At 42.9% G+C, this 27,436-nt stretch overlaps 3 protein-coding genes across 8 annotated transcripts; all 3 read right to left on the minus strand.

The window, feature by feature from the left end:
- Nucleotides 1-2,006: 2,006 nt before the first annotated feature.
- Nucleotides 2,007-8,482, minus strand: LOC113131194 (interferon-induced protein 44-like). Its single transcript, XM_026308209.2, has 7 exons — nt 7,724-8,482; nt 7,597-7,630; nt 7,285-7,480; nt 4,018-4,164; nt 3,743-3,914; nt 3,493-3,593; nt 2,007-3,234 (listed from the first exon to the last, which is right to left on the minus strand). Exons 1-7 carry the CDS (start codon nt 7,761-7,763, stop codon nt 3,049-3,051), a joined length of 876 nt encoding a protein of 291 aa, XP_026163994.1. The 5' UTR covers nt 7,764-8,482; the 3' UTR covers nt 2,007-3,048.
- Nucleotides 8,483-8,552: 70 nt separating this feature from the next.
- LOC113131193 (interferon-induced protein 44-like) lies at nt 8,553-20,311 on the minus strand. 5 transcript variants are annotated; one of them, XM_026308205.2, is made up of 8 exons: nt 19,919-20,311; nt 19,800-19,841; nt 19,673-19,706; nt 19,361-19,556; nt 10,081-10,227; nt 9,805-9,976; nt 9,555-9,655; nt 8,553-9,293 (listed from the first exon to the last, which is right to left on the minus strand). In XM_026308205.2, the coding sequence occupies exons 2-8, from the start codon at nt 19,837-19,839 to the stop codon at nt 9,108-9,110; spliced, it is 876 nt and encodes a 291-aa protein (XP_026163990.1). In that variant the 5' UTR covers nt 19,840-19,841; nt 19,919-20,311; the 3' UTR covers nt 8,553-9,107. The 5 variants fall into 5 exon arrangements, with proteins under 5 accessions (XP_026163990.1, XP_026163992.1, XP_026163991.1 ...); XM_026308207.1 differs by lacking the exons at nt 19,361-19,556; nt 19,673-19,706; nt 19,800-19,841; nt 19,919-20,311 and adding exons at nt 11,859-12,054; nt 12,171-12,195; nt 12,291-12,332; nt 13,640-13,875; XM_026308206.1 differs by lacking the exons at nt 19,361-19,556; nt 19,673-19,706; nt 19,800-19,841; nt 19,919-20,311 and adding exons at nt 11,859-12,054; nt 12,171-12,195; nt 12,291-12,332; nt 12,589-12,670.
- A 2,372-nt stretch (nt 20,312-22,683) lies between these two features.
- On the minus strand, nt 22,684-26,517 carry LOC113131209 (claudin-20-like). 2 transcript variants are annotated; one of them, XM_026308234.1, is made up of 3 exons: nt 26,290-26,517; nt 25,729-26,191; nt 22,684-25,374 (listed from the first exon to the last, which is right to left on the minus strand). In XM_026308234.1, the coding sequence occupies exon 3, from the start codon at nt 25,276-25,278 to the stop codon at nt 24,442-24,444; it is 837 nt and encodes a 278-aa protein (XP_026164019.1). In that variant the 5' UTR covers nt 25,279-25,374; nt 25,729-26,191; nt 26,290-26,517; the 3' UTR covers nt 22,684-24,441. The 2 variants fall into 2 exon arrangements, with proteins under 2 accessions (XP_026164019.1, XP_026164018.1); XM_026308233.1 differs by having other exon boundaries at nt 25,729-26,517.
- Nucleotides 26,518-27,436: the final 919 nt, after the last annotated feature.

The raw sequence follows: 27,436 nt of genomic DNA on the forward strand, positions 1-27,436 counted from the left end.
TTGTCACGACTTAAACAATACAAACTGTAACTCTGTGTTTAATCCAGCCATTAGTTCGAGTTCTGGTCCTAGTTTCTAGTGCTGGTCCCAAGCCCAGATAAATGGAGAGGGTTGTGTCAGAAATCCATCGTAAAACCTCTGCCAAATAAAAAGTCAAATCACTAACATGACTTCTATTCCAGATCAGTCGGGGCCCAGGTTAACAACAACCGCCTCCAGTGTTGTTGACAAACAGGGTGCTGGTGGAAACTGGGTTACTGTTGGTCGAAGAAAAAGAGAGGATAGACATGTCCACAGACAGAGAGAGAAGAGGAAAGGCAAGAGTGTAGGACTGAGAGTATGGACTCTGAATGTTGGCACATTGACGGGTAAGGTAGAGAGCTGCTGATATGATGGAGAGAAGGAAGGTAGATATATTGGGAGTACAGGAGACCAGGTGGAAGGGAAGCAAGGCTTGAAGAATCAGAGCAGGGTTCAAACTGTTTTATCATAATGTGGATAGAAAGAGAAATGGGACAGGATTTATGAGGATGAAGTGAGGAAGGCGGAGAAGTGGTCGGACCTGATGACATGCCAGTGGAGTTTTTAACTAAAACTGTTCCACATGATCTTGGAGTGGGAGAGGATGCCTAAGGAATGGAGGAGAAGTGTACTGGTGCCCATTTTTAAGAACAAGGGAGACATCTAGAGTTGTGGAAACTACAGAGGCAAAAAGCTGATGAGCCACACAATGAAGTTATGGGAAAGAGCAGTGGAAGCCGGGCTAAGAAAGGAAGTGAGCATTTGTGAGCAGCAGTACGGTTTCATGATGAGACAGAGGACCACAGATACAATATTTGGTCTGAGAAGGCTGAAGTACAGAGAAGGGCAGAAAGAGCTGCATCATGTCTTTGTGGGTTTAGACAAAGTGTTTGACAGGATGCTGAGGGAGGAGCTGTGGTTTTGTATGAGGAAGTCTGGAGTGGCAGAGAAGCATGTTAGGGTGGTGGGAGCAGTATGGAGAGTGCAGGCAGGGTGGAGTGGGTGGAGAAAGGTGTCAGCAGTGATGTGTGACTAAAGAGGACCAGCAAGAATGAAAGGTGTAGAAGATGGCAGTGAGACCAGCTACTGTATGTTGTGTGGTTTAAGGATGGCTGCACAGGACAAAAGACAGGAGGCAGAGCTGAAGATGCTCAGAGGGACAGTTGAGGTTTTGGCGTTTCAGGGACAAAGTGAGTGAGACCAGACTGAGATGGTTCAGACATGTGCAGAGGAAAGTGAAGAGGTCTAAGAGGAAATGAAGCTTCTCTCAGACTGATGAAACTACTCGGATGAGTTTCGACCTAAAAACTAGAAGTCCAGTCGCCATGACTCAACCTCTAGATACTTTCACCTGGACGACTGAGACAGGGTTACCTGTTCCATTAAGTGTCACTCAGCAAGCACACACAACACCTGGAAACACCTGGAAACAGCTGGAAACACCTGGAAACAGCTGGAAACAGCTGGAAACAGCTCACACTAAACAAAGCTCATCACGTCTTCTGTTCTCATCCACGGTCATTGTGACGTGAAGAACCTTTAAAGAGCTCAGGCAGACTCAGGTCTCCTGTGCAGCTGCTAAATGGAGCTGCCAGTGAGGATTTACCAACCACTGTCCAAATCCAAGGCAGGCTAAATAAAGCTGAAACATCATGTTTGACTGCAGTCATTCATCACAGAAGAAGTCAAGACCATTTCACTGTCACATGACAAAGTAACAATGAACATAACAATTAGTAAAAAGCTGTAGTGGTGTCTCCCGGCCTGTGGGGGGCGCTGTGACCCTGTGAGGAGCAGAAAAGACCATTTCCCTCCATTCAGGCTGCAGGACTACTGTCTGTCCCCACAGTTAAAAAGCTGCCAGCTGGTTTGTTATCGTGCCCTGTCCCGTGGAACAATGTCCCGACTGGCAGAGTGGCAGTGAAACTGGTCCCAGGTCTGCACTGTCACCAGGTAAAATACTGACTCTTATTTACACACAGAGATTATCACCCAATCCTGTTTTTACTTTCAGTATCATGAAACATGAGACTTTCACACTTCACAGCTCAAAACACTGGTCAAAGGTTCAGTTTCATCAGACCTGTTTTACTGGACCTTTATCTGTTCCAGGATCTAAACACTGTCACATATTTGCACATCAGTCTCTTTCCATCACAGGACATCTCAAATATGTTGCAGGTCCAACTGATTATTCTGCAGGATCATTTTTTCTTAATCTAAAACTTCTGTACTTCTTCTCTACTTCATGTGAGACCTGCTGTGTGAAAACACATCTGACCAATTGAGTCGTACTAATGAAGGTGCATAAATACTGTGGTAACTGGGTCCGAGACTCTGCTCGGTCTCGTGATTCCTCTGGCAGAGTCTGAGTCTCTGCTCTGGACTTGGTGAGCAGGTAGTAACATACTGATGCTGAACCTGCTGAGACCAAACGAACGTGTTTTGTGAAAAACAGATGAGACCCAGTCAGACCTTCCACACCAGTGTATTTCTACACCTCAAAGTCAGTCACTAACACAACAACGACTCATTTGGCACTTTGTATAGAAACTGATCCAGTTATTACAGTGGACTCAGGGTTTTCTCACTGTCTCCACTCTTATGCACAGACAACCAGCTGGATATGACTGTTGGCTCCTGAACTGAAAACCTAATGTCAGACTGTGAAGGTAACTGGTGTGAGCTGAGCTAAATGTTCGTTGGTAACGTATAATGGATTGTCCACGTGTAAAAATGTCACATATATAATAATAAGACTCCTGGAACCAGCAGCTTGTTTCTCTGCTGTATTATAGAGAAACAGTAGGAAAAGGGGGAGACTTTAAATGTTAACTGTGAAGGGGCAGGACTAAGAAGAAGAATCAGAATAACATCATGTATTTCATCTTATATGTCTGAACAAACTACAACCTGACCCACATCTAAAGAGAACTGGATCTCTGACTCTTAACCTCAGTCAATCATTAACACCTAAAGATGATTTTAGTACAGATAAGCAAAACGTTATGACAGTACAGGACAGTGTTAGAACTCCTGCTGGTCACTGTGACTCCTGAAGTTGATGCAGTCGTCTCCCAGGTTGATGATGTGTCTCATGGTGCTCAGGATCAGTGAGTCCATGTCATCATCCAGGTCGATTTCTTCATGATAGCTCTTCACAGGGAAGATGCAGTTCATGGGGATCCCCACATTTACACTGAACTGCTCCATCTGTGTTAGAAAAACAAAAACAACTTATTAGTTCTCTAGTTCAGGTCAGAACAGTCCAACAGGAGGGTTTGGTCTCCGAAGCTGTTTCAGACTGTTCTTTAAGCTTCAGGACCATCAAGAGTCTGGACACACAGCGTTACCTTCACTGTCTTCATCCAGACGGTTTCACTGACGTTCAGTCAGAGAAGAGTTTATCCCTGGTGTCTGATTTCATATGAAACTGTCCATCTGTGAACAAACACATCAAATCAAACGTACCTTTTCCTTCATGTACTTGCTCTTGTAGATGTTCTTTAAATCTTTTTTGACTTCAGGACAGGCCAGATCCACTTTGGTGATCAGGGCCACCTGAGGAATCCCTGTGAGGACGAGAGGCAGAAAACTGCTGTAAGTGACGTGAACCCAACCAGCCTGCAGCTGCTCTTCTCTGTGGTCATGGACCTAAAAGCTGCAGGACAGAGCTTGATGCTCCCAAGATGAACAGTTATCAGCAGATCTTTGCTCTCACCCAGGTCTCTGGCCTCCTTCCTGATGTTCCGAATTTTTTTCACAACCTCTTCAGGCATTTGAGCTAGTGTGTCAGCAGGAACGACACAAACCAGCACATGGACTTGGTCATTGAGGTTTGGGGACCTATTGTAAAAGCCATCCTGCTCCGATAACTTAGATTCAAGATCGAACTAGAAAACAAATATAAATCCAGTTAAATGACTTTGACAATGAGTCTAATAAATATAAAGTCAACATGTGGTAATTCTGTGGAAAGCTTTGCAGCAGCTGTACCCCGTAACCGTCCTTCACGTGTCCCTTCATAGCCAATATGACGTCGCTCACAAGGACTCCACTGGTTCGTTCCAGCCCCATGATGTCACTGAAGACAAAAGGGTAGAAAGTCTCTGGGTTTCCTTTCTGGATCTTGTAGGTTTGGTACTGTGAAGAACAAACAGAGAAGATTTCAGTTCTATTCACATTCCAGTGTTTTCACGATGTGAACAACAGACAGTGGACAACACACAACAGTCCATCACCATCAACACAATGAAGTTTCCCTGGACGAGACTTTAGGAGACATTTCCTCCAGTTAGTTACTCCAAGTTAGTTCAGCTTTATTATTGTATTTATTTAGTGGATCCTATAAAGGACCATAAATACAAATGTAAGTAGCTACGACTGTCTCAAAATGAAGCAGAAAAACTAGTCCATGCGTTTGTTACCTCAAGGCTAGATTACAGTAACTCATTACTATCTGGATGTCCCAGTATCTCCATAAAAACCCTCCAAGTAATCCAGAATCCTGCAGCCAGAGTCCTGACAGGAACTAGCAGGAGAGATCATATTTCTCCTATATTGGCTTCTCTCCATTGGCTCCTTCCGGGGGGCTTGGGGGGGGGGGTAGGTATTTGTAGGTATTTGGCAGTTACTGAGTTACTAAGAGTAAGGCAGGTCCTGAGAAGTCAGCTGAATGGAAAGAGCAAGGTCCAGGTACCCCACTGGTATAACAACCAGGCCAAAGGAGGACGTAGAGGCCACGATCATCAAGACAAGGAAGCTCCTCACAATGCTCATAGAGTGGCTCCATCAGATCCCAGGAATAACATCTGAGATCTGTGTCCTAAAGAGTCCAGTCCTAGGAACAGCTAAGATACTGCCCAGGACCCTCAAGCTCCCAGGCCCCTGGTAGAGGACCTGAGCTTGAAGGCAAGGCAAGGCAAGGCAAATTTATTTGTATAGCACCATTCATACACTACGCAATTCAAAGTGCTTTACAAAGGCAGATAATGACATTAAAAGTATGGAAAAGAGCATCTAAAAACAAAGACATTTAACATAAAATAAATTTAAATCAAATAAAGTCAATTCAAATAAGATGTCAAAGCACATTAAGAAAACAAGGATGAACAATTATTTGAAGGCAGCAGTAAACAACAGTGTTTTCAGCCTGGTTTGAATGAGCTGACAGTTTGAGCAGACCTCAGGTGTTCAGGAAGTTTGTTCCACAGGTGAGGAGCATAGTAACTGAATGCTGCTTCACTTTGTTTGGTTCTGGTTCTGGGAACACACAGTAGACCTGTCCCAGATGATCTGAGGGGTCTGGAAACCTCATAGGGAACTAATACATCTTGATTATATTTTGGTCCACAACCATTTAGTGCTTTATAAACTAGCAATAAGATTTTAAAATCTATCCTTTGACTAACGGGAAGCCAGTGTAGTGATCTGAGAACTGGTGTGATATGGTCCAGTTTCTTGGTGTTTGTAAGGATTCTGGCAGCAGCACTCTGGACTAGCTGCAGCTGCCTGATTGACTTTTTGCTAAGACCTGTAAACAGCCATTACAATAATCTAATGACAGAAAACTGTTTATTCTATCAATGTTTTTCAGGTGGTAATAGGAAGATTTAGTGATGAATTTTATGTGGTTGTTAAAATTCAGGTCTGAGTCAATGATTACACCAAGGTTTCTGGCTTGATTTGTAGCTTTCAATGACATGGAGTCAAGGTGAGCAATGACCTTTGACCTTTCATTTTTGGGGCCAAAAACAATCACTTCTGTCTTGTCTGTATTGAGCTGGAGAAAATTCTGGCACATCCATTCTTTGACTTGATTAATACACTCACATAATGAATTTAGAGGACTATAATCATGAGATGATACTGATATATAAAGTTGGGTGTCATCTGCATAGGTATGGTAGTCAATGTTGTAGTATTCCATAATCTGAGCAAGGGGCAGCATGTAGATATTGAATAAGAGAGGACCAAGAATAGACCCCTGAGGAACTCCACATTTCATTTTTGTTCGCTCAGACTCATAGTTACCAAGTGAGACAAAATAGTCTCTATCTTGTAAGTAAGATTTTAGCCAATTTAACACTGAGCCAGTAACTCCCACCCAAGCTTCTAGTCTATGAAGCAGCACATCATGATCAGCTGTGTCAAATGCAGCACTGAGATCCAGTAGTACTAAAACAGAGGTTTTGGATTCATCATTATTTAAATATAAATCATTTAAAATTTTAATAAGTGCAGTCTCAGTGCTGTGGTGTGAGCAAAATCCAGACTGAAGTGCATTAAAAAGATTGTTTTGCACCATAAATCTGTGAATTTGTTGAAAAACTACTTTGTCAATTATTTTTCCCAAAAATGGAAGATTTGATATTGGCCTGTAGTTACTTACTGCTGAAGCATCTAGATTAGGCTTTTTAAGAAGAGGTTTTATAAGAGCAGTTTGAAGGAGAAACAGATCACCTGCAGGATGATGACAAAATGCTGAATGTTCAGGAAACACAACAGAAAAAGAAAGAAGAAAATGAAAACACAAGTACAGATGTGGTACAGTCCTTGGTGTGATGTGAGCAGTGAGTGTGAGGATGTGTTGTGTAAGTCTGGGGAAGAGGATAGAAACTCAGAAATAAAACAGAAATATTGTCAAAACAGTTAAATTACAAATAGATTTGATTATATTGTGACTAAATCATTAAGAGTGTAAATAAAAATAACTGTGAAAATTTATTTTTGCTATTTTTACCAAAATTATTTTATAGAAAACTACATTTATTATAGAAATAATAACAGAGCTCCTAAACTAAGTCAATAAAAAGGACAATGTAGACACATGGTTCAGGTCTGGCTGTTGATTATATCAGTATTTGATTTAATTACAGATTTTAGTTGGTGGTGCAGAAACTAGTAGAGCAAGTTTAACCAGACAGCAGTCGTACACCAGTCACCTCACTTTGTTCAGCCAGAGTCAGAGCAGCTGTGACTCTGGGATCTGACTTTGGCTCCTTCTGTTTTTCTTCTGGTAGGTTCAGTTTGTGGTTTTTCAGTAGCTCAACACTGACCTCACTGCCTGACACGCTTTGTGTTTGTTTAATAAATGAGTTACTGGAGATCAGCACCACACTTCCTGTTGTTGTCACAGACTGTGAGATGAGTTACTATAGACTTGGTAGGAAAGAAGTAGTAATAGTAATAGTACACAGTATTATTGCATATGATACAATATATTTGGGATGATTCAGTACTACAGTCCAAACTTCTACGTACCTTTGTGGTGAAAGAGTCACCAGAGGTGTTGTCTACCAAAGCGTGTGCGTACATTCTGCCACGTACGACGCTTTGGACAGAGTTGATGAAACTGGACTTTCCAGCTCCAGCTGGTCCATGAAGGAGGATCCTGAGCTGCTGGCCTTCAGTGTGAGGTCTGTAGTCCTTCACATACTGAAGGTCAGTCTGTCTGTCTCTGCTCAGAGAAGGAAAGATGTGCAGTTACCTGGGACGTTACTGAAGGAGGAAGGTTTGTATTTTTTCAGTGAAAGGAGTTAAAACATTTTTCATTCAGGAAGGAAACAGACTCACCCCCAGTTTATTTTCCTCCAGGGTTCTTTCAGACCTGACAGACACAAGACACAAGGTAAAGAATTAATAAAGACAATTGTAGAACATGTGATTTTTAATAAAGGGTTCAGTTTTTAAATAATCTTACGTGGCGATGGGCGACAAACTTTAGACTTTATCCAACTCATCTCTGAAAATAAAACATTTGTGGTTAATCAACAACTCTGCTAAATGACTAATTTACTCATATATTTTATATTGTCTTACCTTTTATTCAGGACTTAATAACAGAAAAGTAAATTCCTCTCAAATCAGTTTCCAAAGATGATCTTGTCTCTAGTTGCTGTGCTGACTGATAAACCAACAGAACCATCAGAGTCGTCCTACCTTTGTTGTTCTGAGACAGAGTCACACAACCAGAGCTTTGGGACTGGTCCCAGGTCTGCACTGTCACCAGGTTAAATACTGAAACTTTATCTACACAATGAAATTATCATCCAATCCTGTTTTTACTTTCAGTTTTGTAAAACATGAGACTTGAAGTCTTCACAGCTCAAAACACTGGTCAAAGGTTCAGTTTCATCAGACCTGTTTTACTGGACCTTTATCTGTTCCAGGATCTAAACACTGTCACATATTTGCACATCAGTCTCTTTCCATCACAGGACATCTCAAATATGTTGCAGGTCCAACTGATTATTCTGCAGGATCATTTTTTCTTAATCTAAAACTTCTGTACTTCGTCTCTACTTCATGTGACACCTGCTGTGTGAAAACACATCTGACCCATTGAGTCGTACTAATGAAGGTGCATAAATACTGTGGGAACTGGGTCCGAGACTCTGCTCGGTCTCGTGATTCCTCTGGCAGAGTCTGAGTCTCTGCTCTGGACTTGGTGAGCAGGTAGTAACATACTGATGCTGAACCTGCTGAGACCAAACGAACGTGTTTTGTAAAAAACAGATGAGACCCAGTCAGACCTTCCACACCAGTGTATTTCTACACCTCAAAGTCAGTCACTAACACAACAACGACTCATTTGGCACTTTGTATAGAAACTGATCCAGTTATTACAGTGGACTCAGGGTTTTCTCACTGTCTCCACTCTTATGCACAGACAACCAGCTGGATATGACTGTTGGCTCCTGAACTGAAAACCTAATGTCAGACTGTGAAGGTAACTGGTGTGAGCTGAGCTAAATGTTCGTTGGTAACGTATAATGGATTGTCCACGTGTAAAAATGTCACATATATAATAATAAGACTCCTGGAACCAGCAGCTTGTTTCTCTGCTGTATTATAGAGAAACAGTAGGAAAAGGGGGAGACTTTAAATGTTAACTGTGAAGGGGCAGGACTAAGAAGAAGAATCAGAATAACATCATGTATTTCATCTTATATGTCTGAACAAACTACAACCTGACCCACATCTAAAGAGAACTGGATCTCTGACTCTTAACCTCAGTCAATCATTAACACCTAAAGATGATTTTAGTACAGATAAGCAAAACGTTATGACAGTACAGGACAGTGTTAGAACTCCTGCTGGTCACTGTGACTCTTGATGTTGATGCAGTCGTCTCCCAGGTTGATGATGTGTCTCATGGTGCTCAGGATCAGTGAGTCCATGTCATCATCCAGGTCGATTTCTTCATGATAGCTCTTCACAGGGAAGATGCAGTTCATGGGGATCCCCACATTTACACTGAACTGCTCCATCTGTGTTAGAAAAACAAATCAAACAACTTATTAGTTCTCTAGTTCAGGTCAGAACAGTCCAACAGGAGGGTTTGGTCTCTGAACCTGTTTCAGACTGTTCTTTAAGCTTCAGGACCATCAAGAGTCTGGACACACAGCGTTACCTTCACTGTCTTCATCCAGACGGTTTCACTGACGTTCAGTCAGAGAAGAGTTTATCCCTGGTGTCTGATTTTATATGAAACTGTCCATCTGTGAACAAACACATCAAATCAAACGTACCTTTTCCTTCATGTACTTGCTCTTGTAGATGTTCTTTAAATCTATGTTGACTTCAGGACAGGCCTGATCCACTTTGGTGATCAGGGCCACCTGAGGAATCCCTGTGAGGATGAGAGGCAGAAAACTGCTGTAAGTGACGTGAACGCAACCAGCCTGCAGCTGCTCTTCTCTGTGGTCATGGACCTAAAAGCTGCAGGACAGAGCTCGATGCTCCCAGGATGAACAGTTATCAGCAGATCTTTGCTCTCACCCAGGTCACTGGCCTCCTTCCTGATGTCCCGGATTTTCTGCAGAACTTCATCAGACGTATAAGCTACTGTGTCAGCAGAAACAACACAAACCAGCACATGGACTTGGTCATTGAGGTTTGGGGACCTGTTGTAGAAGCCATCATGCTCCGATAACTTAGATTCAAGATCGAACTAGAAAACAAATATAAATCCAGTTAAATGACTTTGACAATGAGTCTAATAAATAGAAAAGTCAACATGTGGTAATTCTGTGGAAAGCTTTGCAGCAGCTGTACCCCGTAACCGTCCTTCACGTGTCCCTTCATAGCCAATATGACGTCGCTCACAAGGACTCCTTTGGTTGGTTCCAGCCCCATGATGTCACTGAAGACAAAAGGGTAGAAAGTCTCTGGGTTTCCTTTCTGGATCTTGTAGGTTTGGTACTGTGAAGAACAAACAGAGAAAGTTCAGTTATATTCACATTCCAGTGTTTTCACTATGTGAATAACAGACTGTGATCAACAGACAGTGAACAACAGACAGCGACCAACCGACAGCGATCAACAGACAGCGATCAACCGACAGCGATCAACAGACAGCGATCAACCGACAGCGATCAACAGACAGCGAAGAACAGACAGCGATCAACAGACAGCGATCAACAGACAGCGAACAACAGACAGCGATCAACCGACAGCGATCAACAGACAGCGATCAACAGACAGCGAAGAACAGACAGCGATCAACAGACAGTGAACAACAGACAGTGCTCAACAGACAGTGCTCAACAGACAGTGGACAACAGACAGCGATCAACAGACAGCAAACAACAGACAGCAAACAACAGACAGCGAAGATCAGACAGCGATCAACAGACAGTGAACAACAGACAGTGCTCAACAGACAGTGGACAACAGACAACAGTCCATCACCATCAACACAATGAAGTTTCCCTGGACGAGACTTTAGGAGACATTTCCTCCAGTTAGTTCCTCCAAGTTAGTTCAGCTTCATTTCGTGTATTTGTTTAGTGGATCCTATAAAGGACCATAAATACAAATGTAAGTAGCTACGACTGTCTCAAAATGAAGCAGAAAAACTAGTCCATGCATTTGTTACCTCAAGGCTAGATTACTGTAACTCATTACTATCTGGATGTCCCAGTATCTCCATAAAAAGCCTCCAGTTAATGATGCCTGCTCAAACAATGCTCTAAACAATGCTCATAGAGTGGCTCCATCAGATCCCAGGAATAACATCTGAGATCTGTGGCCTAAAGTGTCCAGTCCTAGGAACAGCTAAGATACTGCCCAGGACCCTCAAGCTCCCAGGCCCCTGGTAGAGGACCTAAGCTTGAAGGAGAAACGGATCACCTGCAGGGTGATGACAAAATGCTGAATGTTCAGGAAACACAATAGAAAAAGAAAGAAGAAGATGAAAGAAATAAACTCAAAACAGTTAAATTACAAATAGATTTGATTATATTGTGACTAAATCATTAAGAGTGTAAATAAACAGTGTAGAACAGTGAAAATGTATTTTTGCTATTTTTACCTAAATTATTTTATAGAAAACTACATTTATTATAGAAATAATAACAGAGCTCCTAAACTAAGTCAATAAAAAGGACAATGTAGACAGATGGTTCAGGTCTGGCTGTTGATTATATCAGTATTTGATTTAATTACAGATTTTAGTTGGTGGTGCAGAAACTAGTAGAGCAAAGTTTAACCAGACAGCAGTCGTACTCCAGTCATCTCACTTTGTTCAGCCAGAGTCAGAGCAGCTGTGACTCGGATCTGACTTTGGCTCCTTCTGTTTTTCTTCTGGTACATTCAGTTTGTGGTTTTTCAGTAGCTCAACACTGACCTCACTGCCTGACACGCTTTGTGTTTGTTTAATAAATGAGTTACTGGAGATCAACACCACACTTCCTGTTGTTGTCACAGACTGTGAGATGAGTTACTATAGACTTGGTAGGAAAGAAGTAGTAATAGTAATAGTACACAGTATTATTGCATATGATACAATATATTTGGGATGATTCAGTACTACAGTCCAAACTTCTACGTACCTTTGTGGTGAAAGAGTCACCAGAGGTGGTGTCTGCCAAAGCGTGTGCGTACATTCTGCCAAGTAAGACGCTTTGGACAGAGTTGATGAAACTGGACTTTCCAGTTCCAGCTGGTCCATGAAGAAGGATCCTGAGCTGCTGGTTTTTAGTGTGAGGTCTGTAGTCCTCCACATACCGCAGGTCAGTCTGTTTGTGTCTGCTCAGAGAAGGAAAGATGAGCAGTTACCTGGGACGTTACTGAAGGAGGAAGGTTTGTATTTTTTCAGTGAAAGGAGTTAAAACATTTTTCATTCAGGAAGGAAACAGACTCACCCCCAGTTTATTTTCCTCCAGGGTTCTTTCAGAACCGACAGACAGAAGGTAAAGAATTAATAAAGACAATTGTACAACATGTGATTTTTAATAAAGGGTTCAGTTTTTAAATAATCTTACATGGAGGTGGCGGAGCAGGTTTAGATTTCTTTCCTCCCATTCCTGGAAAATTAAACATTCACTTAAAGTTTAAAGAAATGATTTGGTTTTGACCTTAAAACATTCAAAGTCCTATTAAATAGTAAAATAAATCCAGTTTCTATCATTGAATCTGCAGCTTCCAGTCATCAGAATATCAGAAGTAGCTGCCTCACAATCACTTCATGTTGCACGTGGAGCGTCAGGTTTTCCAAAGAGGATCTTGTCTCTAGTTGCTGTGCTGACTGATAAACCAACAGAACCATCAGAGTCATCCTACCTTTGTTGTTCTGAGACAGAGTCACACAACCAGAGCTTTGGGACTGGTCCCAGGTCTGCACTGTCACCAGGTTAAATACTGAAACTTCATTTACACTAAGAAATTATCATCCAATCCTGTTTTTACTTTCACTATCATGAAAGATGAGACTTGGAGTCTTCACAGCTCAGGACAATTCCAATATTTTGTGTCACCAGACCTGTTCTTCCAGACCTTTATCTGTTCCAGGATCTAAATGTTGTGACATGTTTCCTCTGAGAAAAGTTTGCTTTCTCTTTATATATTGCTTTTTATTTATTGATGTATTGATGTATCGTAAACATCATGGAACATCCTGTAGTTTAGTTTTACTGATCTACATTAATGTTTCAATATCACTTCATTTCTGTTTCATATGTAAATGTTGCTTTTATTTATGTCTCATGAACTAAACCCATTTTAATTCTGCACAGTCAAAAAATAAACATTTACATTTTTATAGATGTGAAAATAGTTGCAGGCTGTTGAACTGATAGTTAATACTCAACTACCTTGGACTGTTTATGTAGTTTTATCTAATTCAGAATTTCTTTACTGCGTCTTTCTTTAATATTTTATTGAGAAGAACCTTGGACTCCTGTTATGTAAAGTTACTGCAGTATATCAAAGCATTGAGTCTTGTTTACTACATTTAAATAGTCCAGGTGTGTCGACTAAACGGGTTATGGTACATATCATTCTGCCCTGTCACACCTTAGAAACTATTTGGCCTCACAAAAGCCAAGATGCTGAACAGAGTCCAAACACGTCAGGTTTCTGTTTCAGTTCACACACAATGAACTGTGTTATTTTAAACCTCACAGGTAATACGCTTTCTATCACACACTAATGAGAAATATGTTACAGTGGACATTACGACTCATTGGTAAGAGGCTTCAGCTCTCAAATAGAAACTGAAATTAAAGTTGTTTTCATTTGTTTACAGATAGAAACATGTGGCCCTTTAAATCTGGACTCTGACTCCTCAGTTGTTCCCATTACATTCAGATTATTGAATTAGAGATTAAATTACCTGTTTAAAGCTTGTCCACACTGTAGTTGTGTCTGTGTATTGGTGTCTATACATGGTGTGTTTGCCTGCAAAGAGCTCCCAGAGGAACCTACAGGGACAAACTGGAAAAGGGAAAACTAGAGTCCATAACACTGAACACTCTTCTGTCATGTGCAGAACTGGGTCATAAAACATGAGGATAAAACAAGAAAACTAATGACGATACAATACTTGACCTGTATGTTCAGTAGGATTGATGTAAAATAGATCAGATATTAAGAAATTACAATAAAATTCCCAACTCGCCCCTGCAAGTGGTCTTTGTCTCCTTAAAGCTCAGGTCCTCTACCAGAGGCCTGGGAGCTTGAGGGTCCTGAACAGTATCTTAGCTGTTCATAAGACTGGACTCTTTGGGACAAAGATCTCAGATGTTGTTCCTAGGACCTAGCCACTCTCCCAATTTGGCATAAAAAAAACTGTGTTAGCTGCAGTTAGCCACTAGCTGCTGTTAGGGCACTAGCTGCTGTTGGCCACTAGCTGCAGTTTGGCATAATGGCAACTGTCTAACCCCAACCCTAAACTTCACCTGGTTCTACCTTCAACCCCAATACACAAAACAATCGCAGTATCAGAAAACTTGTGAATGTGTACATAAAGTCTGCTGTGCACAGTGTGTACAGGAATGGAGCCCATCAGTCCCCTGTGGAGCCCTGTGCTGCTCAAAACTCTACCAGAGATGCAGCTCCTCAGCCTGATGAACTGTGGACTTTCTGTTAGGTAATCTGTGATCCAGGAAACAAAGGGTCCACCCCCATCCCTTTGACCTGGTCTCTGTCTATACATGGAGGATCATCAATATGGGATGTGAAAATCCTGAAAAAGACCAGGGATATCTGGGGCTGACAACAACCAGAGTCCAAACCAGAGAACAGAACAGAGCACAGAAGAGTAAATAGTCCATATGCAAAGTTGAGGACTGAGATAATCCACTAACATACACACATCTAGCAACATGACAAACTGTGACAGAAGCCACTGTGATTTATTTACAGACCAGGTTAAGACAAAACCCGATAAGGGACAGACCACAAACAGGAAAAGCTACAAAATAAGAGTCCATAATTGGTAATTTGTCATGACAAAAGCATTGTATTTAAAATCAGTTAATAATTAACATAAAGAGGTTTTTTTAATAGGCCCTGTGATGGACTGGTGACCTGTCCAGGGTGGACCCCTGCCTTTCACCCAAAGAGAGCTGGGATAGGCTCCAGCAGGTCCCTGGGACCCTGGTTAGGAATAAGGGGGTATAGATGATGGATGGATGGATGGATGGATGGATGGATGTTTTTTAATACAAATAAAAATTGAAGTCATCATATAGAATACAGTGTCAGACCCTGCTGGTCACTGCCTTTCTATTCTGTGTTTAAACATTTCTGCCTGAAGGTTCAGACTGACTCCTGAAGTCAATGCAGTCGTTTCCCCAGTTGATGATGTATTTCATGGCGTTCAGGATCAGTGAGTCCATGTCATCATCCAGGTCGGTTTTTTCATGATAGTTCTTCACAGGGAAGATGCAGTTCATGGGGATCCCCACATTTACACTGAACTGCTCCATCTGTGTTAGAAAAACAAAAACAACTTATTAGTTCTCTAGTTCTTGGCTGCCCACTGCCCCGGGTGTGTGTGCACGGTGTGTGTGTGTTCACTTGCTGTGTGTGTGCACTTGAGAATGGGTTAAAATGCAGAGCACAAATTCTGAGTATGGTGACACCTGGAAACTGGATCTGTGCACATCAGCAGCACAGCTGGGCCTGTGTCCATGTTGTTGTTTATCAGTTTGAAGAACTGTTACAACACAGAACTGACTGGAAGTCACAGCGTTACCTTCACTGTCTTCATCCAGACGGTTTCACTGACGTTCAGTCAGAGAAGAGTTTATCCCTGGTGTCTGATTTCATATGAAACTGTCCATCTGTGAACAAACACATCAAATCAAACGCACCTTTTCCTTCATGTACTTGCTCTTGTAGACGTTCTTTAAATCTTTGTTGACTTCAGGACAGGCCAGATCCACTTTGGTGATCAGGGCCACCTGAGGAATCCCTGTGAGGACGAGAGGCAGAAAACTGCTGTAAGTGACGTGAACCCAACCAGACTGCAGCTGCTCTTCTCTGTGGTCATGGACCTAAAAGCTGCAGGACAGAGCTCGATGCTCCCAGGATGAACAGTTATCAGCAGATCTTTGCTCTCACCCAGGTCACTGGCCTCCTTCCTGATGTTCCGGATTTTCTTCACAACCTCTTCAGGCATTTGAGCTAGTGTGCAGGCAGAAGCAACACAAACCAGCACATGGACTTGGTCATTGAGGTTTGGGGATCTATTGTAGAAGCCATCATGCTCCGATAACTTAGATTCAAGATCGAACTAGAAAACAAATATAAATCCAGTTAAATGACTTTGACAATAAGTCTAATAAATAGAAAAGTCAACATGTGGTAATTCTGTGGAAAGCTTTGCAGCAGCTGTACCCTGTAACCGTCCTTCACGTGTCCCTGCATAGCCAATATGACGTCGCTCACAAGGACTCCACTGGTTGGTTCCAGCCCCATGATGTCACTGAAGACAAAAGGGTAGAAAGTCTCTGGATTTCCTTTCTGGATCTTGTAGGTTTTGTACTGTGAAGCACAAACAGAGAAAGTTTCAGTTATATTCACATTCCAGTGTTTTCAGGATGTGAAACAGCCAGGGTTGAACTGATTGAACAATAGAATGTTCAGGTGTACTGACGTACACCAGAGAAACAGAAGCAAGCAGAATAAACCAGATATTCTCCACTGAGCCATTCAAAGTGAACTCTCACTGGCAGGGTTATAACCAGAAAGCAAACCCACCAAGGCTGGCGACTGAAAAATACTGGAAGAACATATGGGACAAGGAAGCATCACTTAACAAAGATGGTCAGTAGCTGGTGGAACTAAGAACAGACATCAGTGGTAGACATCAGAGAAAGAGTCTCAAACATGAAGAACTGGACAGCACCAGGCCTGGACATGATTCATGCCTACTGGCTGAGGTAGCTAAACTCACTCCATGAATGATTAGCATCACAACTGAACCAGCTGCTAGTGGATGGGACCCACCCTGAATGGTTAACTGTAGGCAGGACAGTCGTAATAACTAAAGGACCCCCAGATGGGAGCAGTATCATCCAACTATCACCCAATACCCTGCCTTTGCACTACATGGAAACTCCTGTCAGGTACCTCTAGGAACACCAGAGGTGTACCTTGTCCAGTAGCTAAGAACCGGTTACTGGTACACAGTGCAGTCACTCAAGACTGTAAGACCTGGCAGACCAAACTGTGCCATGTCTGGATTGACTACAAGAAGGCCTATGACTCAAGGCTGCACACATTGATCCTGGAATGCTTGAAACTGTTCAACATCAACAGGACTCCACAGGAATGTGGAAAACAAACCTAGCGGCCAACTTCAATCACACAAGTCACTATCAAGTGCAGTATCTACCAAAGAGATGCATTATCCCCTGCTGTTCTACATAGGCCTGAACCCCCTCAGTGAGATCATCACCAAAACTGGTTACCGATGCTGACTACAGAATGGAGTCCTCATCAGCCACCTCCTCTTCATCACTGACATCAAGCTGTTTGCCAAGAACCATTGACTGACACTGATCAATACCTCTAGGATCGACAGCAAAAACATTGGTCATTCAGATTGGATAACTGTGGTCGGATGGTAACAGGAAAAGGGAAGGTAGTCTGAGCCGAGGGGACAGTACTGTGGACAGTTACGGAGTTCCACAAGGTTCTGTGCTAGGACCGATTCTGTTCACCTTGTCCATGCTTCCTTTAGGCAACGTTATTAGGAAGCATTGTATTAATTACCACTGCTATGCAGATGACACTTTTATCTATCTATGAAACCTGATGACACAAACCAGTTAACCAGACTTCAACCATGTCTAATGAGATAAAGGACTGGATGACCAGTAACTTTCTACTTTTAAATTCAGAGAAAACAGAAGTTATTGTATTTGGGCCTAAAAACCTCAGAAACAGCTTTTCTAACATTATAGCTACTCTAGATGGCATAGCCCTGGGGCCTCCAGCACTACTGTGAAAAACCTTGGAGTTATTTTTGACCAGGACATGTCCTTTAACTCACACGTAAAACAAATCTCTAGAACTGCCTTCCTTCACCTGCGCAACATTTCCAAAATTAGGAACATCCTGTCTCAAAATGATGCAGAAAAACTAGTCCATGCATTTGTTACCTCAAGGCTAGATTACTGTAACTCATTACTATCTGGATGTCCCAATATCTCCATAAAAGCCTCCAGTTAATGATGCTTGCTCAAACAATGCTTTAAACAATTCTCATAGAGTGGCTCCATCAGATACAGATTTTAGTTGGTAGTGCAGAAACTAGTAGAGCAAAGTTTAACCAGACAGCAGTCGTACTCCAGTCATCTCACTTTGTTCAGCCAGAGTCAGAGCAGCTGTGACTCTGGGATCTGACTCTGGCTCCTTCTGTTTTTCTTCTGGTACATTCAGTTTGTGGTTTTTCAGTAGCTCAACACTGACCTCACTGCCTGACACGCTTTGTGTTTGTTTAATAAATGAGTTACTGGAGATCAACACCACACTTCCTGTTGTTGTCACAGACTGTGAGATGAGTTACTATAGACTTGGTAGCCCTGGCCCCTGGCCTCCAGCACTACTGTAAAAAACCTTGGAGTTATTTTTGACCAGGACATGTCTTTTAACTCACACATAAAACAAATTTCTAGAACTGCATTCTTTCACCTGCGCAACATTTCCAAAATTAGGAACATCCTGTCTCAAAATCATGCAGAAAAACTAGTCCATGCATTTGTTACCTCAAGGCTAGATTACTGTAACTCATTACTATCTGGATGTCCCAATATCTTAATAAAAAGCCTCCAATTAATCCAGAATGCTGCAGCCAGAGTCCTGACAGGAACTAGCAAGAGAGATCATATTTCTCCTATATAGGCTTCTCTTCATTGGCTCCCTGTAAAATATAGAATAGAATTTAAAATCCTTCTTCTCACATACAAATCCCTTCATAATCAAGCTCCTTCATACCTTAAAGACCTCATAGTACCATATTATCCCAATAGACCACTTCGCTCTCAGAGTGCAGGCCTACTTGTGGTTCCCAGAGTTCTCAAAAGCAGAATGGGAGGCAGAGCCTTTAGCTATCAAGCTCCTCTCCTGTGGAACCAGCTCTCAGCCTGGGTTCAGGAGGCAGACACTCTCTGTACTTTTAAGGCTAGACTTAAAACCTTCCTCTTTGACAAAGCATATAGTTAGGGCTGGCTTCAGGCAACCCTGAACCATCCCTTAGTTAGTTATGCTGCTATAGGCCTAGACTGCCCGAGGACCATCGGTGCACTGAGCTCCCCTACCCTATCAACCCTGAGCCCGGTTCTGCTGGAGGTTTTTTCTTCCGTTAAAGGGAGTTTTTCCTCTCCACTGTCGCCAAGTGCTTGCTCATAAGGGAATTGTTGGGTTTTTAGTTTTAGTTTTTGTAAAGTGCCTTGAGATGATTTGTATTGTGATTTGTGCTATACAAATAAAATTGAATTGAATTGAATTGAAAGAAGTAGTAATAGTAATAGTACACAGTATTATTGCATATGATACAATATATTTGGGATGATTCAGTACTACAGTCCAAACTTCTACGTACCTTTGTGGTGAAAGAGTCACCAGAGGTGTTGTCTACCAAAGCGTGTGCGTACATTCTGCCAAGTAAGACGCTTTGGACAGAGTTGATGAAACTGGACTTTCCAGCTCCAGCTGGTCCATGAAGAAGGATCCTGAGCTGCTGGCCTTCAGTGTGAGGTCTGTAGTCCTTCACATACTGCAGGTCAGTCCGGTTGTCTCTGCTCAGAGAAGGAAAGATGTGCAGTTACCTGGGACGTTACTGAAGGAGGAAGGTTTGTATTTTTTCAGTGAAAGGAGTTAAAACATTTTTCATTCAGGAAGGAAACAGACTCACCCCCAGTTTATTTTCCTCCAGGGTTCATCAAGAACTGACAGACACAAGACACAAGGTAAAGAATTAATAAAGACAATTGTAGAACATGTGATTTTTAATAAAGGGTTCAGTTTTTAAATAATCTTACGTGGCGATGGGCGACAAACTTTAGACTTTATCCAACTCATCTCTGAAAATAAAATATTTGTGGTTAAGCAACAACTCTGCTAAATGTCTAATTTACTCATATATTTTATATTGTCTTACCTTTTATTCAGGACTTAATAACAGAAAAGTAAATTCCTCTCAAATCAGTTTACAAAGATGATCTTGACTCTAGTTGTTCTGCTGACTGTTCTGAGACAGAGTCACACAACCAGAGCTTTGGGACTGGTCATAGGTCTGCACTGTCACCAGGTTAAATACTGAAACTTCATTTACACAAAGAAATTATCATCCAGTCCTGTTTTTACTTTCACTATCATGAAACACGTATGTGAGTGTGAGTGTGAGTGTGTGTGTGTGTGTGTGTGTGTGTGTGAGATGGGTAATGTAACCATCTATATTCACAGGCTGCATGATTCATAATTTCATCAACATGTTAAAACTGACACTAAAAACTATCCACTGATTCTTTATTCAGCCTGTTGAAGTCGACTTTATCAAACATGCTCAGTAGAAGAAAACTGAACCTTTACTGTAACTGTAGATTTTCTAACAGGATTATTTTTATTTCATCTATAATGTGTCATGAAAACATATTTTACTAAATCTAATAATGTAAATCTACAGAACATGGCAGTTTGTGCTCTGCTGTGTTTTCTCTGAAAGTGATGCTCTGCTGAGAAGTTGCTGAAGAAGAACTGGGTGAGAACAGGAAATTATGAAATGTTTCTGTAGCAAACAGGCAGCTGTGGTTTCTCAGTTCATTTGAATTAACCATCTACCACCAGTGTTGGAAACAGGAAACTTCACAGTCGCTCTCTTCACCAATTTTCTTTTTTTACACTGTGCATGACAAAGTCTACAGTCAGTCCATTCATATCTACAGTAGATGTGAGGACCAGCAGGAAGATGGGACATCCTTTAGGACGTGAGGGCATCTGGCTGCTTGGCCTATGGTTTGATCTCTTTTCTCTCCCCATAATCAATAACTCAGAAATAGAAAATACTGGCATGTGCATGAACATTTCAAGAGAATAACTCAGTCACTGCAAAAGAATATTTTCATTTGAATTAAAAAAAAATGTTTCTGGTTAAACTAGAAGGGACATATCAATTAAACAAATTAATTAGCAACTATTTTCCTTTACTGGACTAATTTTCAAGCAGTAATATCAACAATTCTCTGGCTCAAGGTTTTTAATATCTTAACTTTCTGTCAAGTGAACCTCTGATGGCCCTGACAGCTCAACACACTGCAACTCAAGGAACCACATGCAAATATACAAAACACAAGCAAACTTCAGTCTGACAACAGAAGGTAACGTGTCCTACCATGACTATGCAGATGACACTCAGATTTACTTTTCACTCACAGCAGGTGAACAGTGGATTCACTGTGCAGCTGCATTGAACAGATCACTGTGTGGATGAAAAACAACTTTCTCCAAATAAACAGAGACAAGACTGAAATAATCATCTCTGGGCCACAGAAACAAAGAGAAAGTGTCAGCAGTCACCTCGAGTCTCTTTCTCTAAAATCTAGGGGGAATCATGGACTCAGACTTGAACTTTAACAGCCACGTTAAATCAGTTACATCATCAGCATTTTACCATCTCAAACACACTGACAGGAGAGACTCATCCATGCATTTATCTCCAACAGGTCAGATTACTGTAACTGTTCACGGGGTTCTCAAAAAGAGCTGTAAGGCAGCTGCAGTTCTTTCAGAACGCTGCTCGGGTCTTGACTACAAACAGGAAGTACGACCACATCACTCCTGTTCTCATATCTCTGCACTGGCTTCCTGTCGCTCAGAGAATAGATTTTAAAACAGCCCTGCTTGTGTATAAGTCTCTTCATGGCTCAGCACCACAGAACATCTCTGACATGTCGGTGCCATATGAACCATCATGGACTCTGAGACCATCAGGGACAGGCCTCCTGCTCGTGCCCAGAGTCAGGACTAAACAGGGAGAAGCAGCGTTTCAGTTTTATGCAGCTAAAACCTGGAATAGTCTCCTGATGTTAGACAGGCCTCATCTCTGGGAATGTTTAAGTCCAAGCTAAAAACCTTTCTTTTTATCTCAGCATGTGACAACTGACAGTGTTTTATCTGAACTTCAGTTTCAAGTTATTTTTCTACATAATGTTTTGACTCTTCTTTACTCACATCTATGATCTAATCTGTAAGAGTGTTGTGCTCACGGCTCCTTTTTAAAACCAGAGCTGCTCTTTTCTTCAGCTTGGTGTGTTTTAGTGTGACTGACAGCTTTTCCCTTAAATCAACAACAACACAGATCAGGTGTAAAAGCCTCAAAACAAAGTCGGAATAAAACATTTGAATCAATTTTCAATCTAATTCCACACAATGTGGGGCCACAGTTTATTTTCTATTTTAAAATACATGTGAATTTTACGTGTATTTGTTTCTAAAATTTGACAGTGATCATGTCATCACGATGCATCCTGGGAAAAAAGACTTCTGACTGTGGACAGATACAGTCGTTGTGGATAACTTGTGTAGTTTTCATGCAGAAATCAGAAAATATTCTGAAGTTTCATGTCATGTAAGAGTCATGAAGATCTGGACAAAATGTACGAACCCTGACAGTCAAAGCTGCTTCGTCCGACCCTAATTACTGCAGAGTAGCTGCACATGCACAACTTGCACCGTTTCCTGTATTTTTAAAAAAAGTTTGCTTGGTTGTGTGCACGTCTGGTTTCATGCCTTAACAGGAAGTTTAGATCAACAAACGGCTCTGACGCTGCTGTCGGCTCTAACAGTTGCATTGCTATTGTCTTCCAACCTGACCTCCTCCCAGTCTGTTTTATTTTCCAGTCCCTGAACATTGTGGATTTGGCTTCATGCTGAGGTTCTCATGCCAGAAAGACGATTTATAAAACAGAACAAGAAAAGGATCATACCAGAAATTTAACACAAGATAATCAAAATGTGAAACTTTGTGGTCAAAGATCTGAGACACTAAGAAGCAAAGTGAAACTGGGACAGGCATCAGTACAAATCCAGGGTAAAAACTGGTTCTTAGAGACTGTTTGGAGGAACCTTTTTAGCTGCTACCTCAGGGCAGGTTCTATCTAAGTTCAGGCAAATGGACTGATGCTGAAGTCCAGGCTGCTGTCCTGCCAGCCACGTGACTTTCAGATTGAATTAACTGATGGTTTAGTCCACATGATGTGTAGGACAGGAACCACAAACTAAAATGTGAGACCAGGTTTTGTCATTTCAATGATGCAGAGACATTTTTATTATTAATGTCACACATTCAAGCCTGTGGTTAATAAAGTCAAATGAATCTGCATGAAAACACATTCAGGAGCTGCTGCTGTGGGTGGACACTGTTGGGACTGATCTCAGATCATCATCCAAAGTGTAAAAACAGACCGACATCAGTCCAGAAACATCAATCTCGTCTTTGATTCTTTAAAAAACGTGTTTCCCTGCTGCTCCTGTGTTAAACGTGTCCTGGTTTCTGTGAATGTGTCACTGTCGGGTCTGATGAATCAACTATTTTCTCCTCTAAATGGTTTTTCTTTCTGCAGGTTTGAAGCTGTTCCTGAGAGGCCGTGTGGGCGTTCAGCTCAGCGCTTTGCATTTCTGTTGACAGGTGAGATTGACAGCTGACCTCAGGGTAAAGGACACAGCATTGTGGACTCTCCCGTCTCCATCAGGCCCCAAGTTCGATCCTGAAAACGACTGGATGTCCTTTTCATACAGCTGCCGGGGGAGGTGGAGGGTGATATTGTGTGTGCAGTGTGCACCCAACCGTGGAGAGAGGATAATGGGAAAGCAAAGAGCATCATTACCTCTCTCCACGCTGCTCTGCACCCCCACCTCCCCCCGAACCTCTGGGAAAAGATGGAGCGGATGCCGTCGCTTTGACACTTTGGATCCGGACTCGTTTTTGTGTCCGACAACACAGTGAATTTAAAAAGCTCGACAACGTTTTTTATTGCTTCAGGCACAGTCTCGACTACAGCAGCTCGCAGTAAATTCAAGCAGCAGAACTGACAACATGCAGAGTCCACAAGGTTTTCTGGAAATGGCTCTGCGGTTTCAGAACCGGTCCAAAGGAGACGTGATGGAGATTATGAATTGTTGAGTTTCTCAATTGTAATTCCGCCCAACAGCACCGTAACAAAAGTCTTTATTTAGACTTCCAATGTCACATTGTTTAATATTTAGTGATTGATCTTTGGTTCTAATTGTCATATTTTGTGTTTTGGATCATTGTGTTTGTGAAGGGGGGGGGGGGGTCAGTGCCTGCCCGTGGTCACAGAAAGCTTTGGACCGGCCCTGTGTGAGTTAAAAGGCAGACGGCTGGAAATGAACGATGGCTTTTCACTTTCAGTCAAATAGTTTTTTTTTTGCCTTCAGACCTTTGGTGTGAGGAGGATGTGGCGGTTTTTAAAGGATTTAAAGCATCTGGTGCTGGTTGTTTTTCGCTCGTGCAGCTCCTGTTCTTGTTTCAGCAACATTCAGCTGAATCCACAATGTGTCATTTCCAACATTTGGTAATTATTCCCCCTCAAACACACCTCCCCCAGCCCGGGAGCCAGAAAGCCTCAGCTGAAACCTCCACTCTTCACCTCCCAGCTGTGAGGATTAGACATACTCCTGGAGGCTGTAGCTGTCCTTGATGTCTTTTGGAGGGAGTTTGGAGGGCGACGAGTAGAGCTTCTGCTTCGGATCCTGTTCGGGCTTGTCCTGAGGAGCTTTCTCCTGCTTCACCTTGTCCAGCTGCAGTTGCACAGTTTTGTTTTGCCTGTGTTTTGGCTGTTCACACTCCGTCTGCTGCTCCCGCCTCCACTGCTCATCACGGTACAACACAAATCTGTCAGGGTCGGTGGAGGAAGTGTGGTCCGGTCGCCTCGTTCTTTTCCCGGGACACGACAAACAAAAAATGACCCCTCCAGCCAGGAGGAAGCCAGCGGAGATAAACGTCACACACAGAGCTCCTCCAGGCTGATATTTGCTGCTGTCAGGCAGGTCCGTGGTCAGGAATGTGGTGATGACTTCGTTGGTGAACCAGGATGCGGGGACCAGGCAGAGGAAGCTGGCCAGGATGAAGCAGCCCCCTGCGGCAATTGCCGTGTGCCCCTTTGCTCGATGGCTGCCACCCCAGCGGGTACATTTAAGCCCCAGGGAGGCGAGACACAGTCCGAATGATGCCACCATGCAGGACAGAACCATGGCGGCCCGTGTGGTCTGCATATATGCCGGCAACGACAGCACCGAGTTCTTCATAGTGCAGCTGAAGACGCCGGAGCTGTACCAGACGCAATCCATCCACAGACCCTGCATCTGCGAGATGGGGGTTATGATGCTGGACCACACGTTGATGCTCACCTTCCAGTTGGGCAGCAGGGTGGCCACAGTGGTGCCGAGGACGCCCAGGAGCGCCAGGGCGAACGCCAGGATCTGAATGGCGGCGGACAGCATGGCTCAGCCCCCCATCCGGGTCGGGTCCCCGTTGGCGCAGCGGCTTGCTGCTCGGGTCCTGACAGCAGATAATTCCTCAGCGCAGGCTCCAGTGAGCTGCAACCAGAGGAGAAATGAGAAGTGAAGTGAGCGTGACGGACGCACAGCTGAGGCTGCTCAGGGGCAGGATTTCTCTGATTCTGTTCTACGGGGGCGAGCGGTTTTGAGCCCGCTGATTGCCTGCATTAGTAACTCTGCAGCTGATGTGGTGATCATTGACACTCAATTATGTCCTTTTAAAGCTGCAGCGTCCCTCAGCTGTGCTCTCCTGTGCTGCTTTCCACTGCAGGAAACATCAGCCCAGAGACAAACTCAGAGCCGTCAGAGAAGTTGCTGTCGCTCTCATCTCCTGCCTGAGCCGAACAGCAGACTGGAATCCGCTTTTTAAGTTGGAACAAACTGGAGTCTCACCTGTGTGGAGTCTCTGGCAGCGTCTCCTGAAGTGAGTCCTGAGGACGGAGCAGCAGTGTGGATGCAAACAGCCTCGAACTAGCTCTCCGCCTGCTGTCTCCTTGGCAACTGTACATACAGTTTCATCCTTTCTGAGTCCTGGAAAAGATGCACCAGGCGTCTTCACTTTCCATCTGCAGTCTGAACAGAGGAAGCCTTCGCACAAACAAAAACCTGTGTGACTCCTGGTTCTGGAAACAGGACTCTGCTTCTAACCTGAAGGTCACCGGCTCCGCTGAAAGAGCCGCAGAGCAGCGTTCTTATCTGATGAGCTGATGGCGAGGTACGTCAGCCCCCCAACGCCACACAAATCCTTCTGTTTGTCGCTTCTGACCACACAAAAGCAGCCGCTCACCGGAAAATATCTGTTTCTGCTTGTTTCCTCCAGAAAACACCAGCTTGACTTGGTTTTTTTGTGTCCTCGCTGTGTGACACAGTCACAGAAAGAGTTTTGTGAGCATTTGCAAAACTGCAGCACTAACAGTGCTAAATGACAGTGAGCATGAAGGTAAAGGCTTTTACTGGTTATTGCTGATAAGATCTGCTGGTCGGGGTCCTTCGCTTTTGGAAACAGTCACGTTTCAGCGACCGACAGGATCATCGGTGCTTTTAGAACAATCAACGTGCGCCATCAAGTCGTCGTTTCATCCTCGTTTGGTGCTAAAAGCGCTGAGCTGCTCTTTGTCCAGCTGCAGTGTGAAACAGGGTGTCGCCCGTCACTTCACCATGTGAAGAATCACCCACTGCACCACGGTGATAAGCGCCCGCAGCCCGCCCACCCGTTCACCAGTGATGGGACGCAGCAGTCATTCAGTGGCAGCCTGTTATTACCATAATCTCCAGTCTGGGTGTTATCAGCCTCAGACCTGCACAGACCTGCTCCCAGCAAACTCAGAACCAGCTCCTCTGTGGGAAAAGACAACATGAAAGACGCCGTGAGCATCATTTCTAACACCGACTCTGCTTAATTAACGTTGTTGTGTTTGGCGACTCACAGCAGAGACAACTCGTTTCCCACCACACACACCGACGTCGTCAGGAGTTACTGTAGCTTTAAAGTGGGAACATTTCCAATGAAGGTTCTCCACTGGGATCATACAAAACACTGGTTCCACTGTTGTGTAGAAAACGTTCCTGTGACACCAAGTCAGGATGTGGAAATGTATTAATTATGACCAAGTCACACAGAGATGTGACCTCTGGAGAGGTGAGTGTAAGGCCTGTGTCTGAAACACTGAGATAACAGGTAGAAAATATCTGACTCAATCAAAACCACACACACACACACACACACACACACACACACACACACACACACACACACACACACACACACACACACACACACACACACACACACACACACACACACACACACACACACACACACACACACACACACACACGAGTGTTTATGATCAGCTGATAAGTTAATACCCTAAAAGAAATAATCATGAATTGTTCAATGGTTAAATGATATATGAAATGACGATTGTGATATAATGAATGATATAGAACAGTACAGTAGCATATGATATAGAACAGTAGAGCAGTAGATGATATAGAATAGTAGAACAGTATATGATATAAAACAGTAGAACAGTATATGATATAGAACAGTAGAACAGTATATGATATAAAACAGTAGAACAGTATATGATATAGAACA

The sequence above is a fragment of the Mastacembelus armatus genome, unplaced genomic scaffold, assembly GCF_900324485.2.
Source record: "Mastacembelus armatus unplaced genomic scaffold, fMasArm1.2, whole genome shotgun sequence".
Taxonomy (NCBI): domain Eukaryota; kingdom Metazoa; phylum Chordata; class Actinopteri; order Synbranchiformes; family Mastacembelidae; genus Mastacembelus; species Mastacembelus armatus.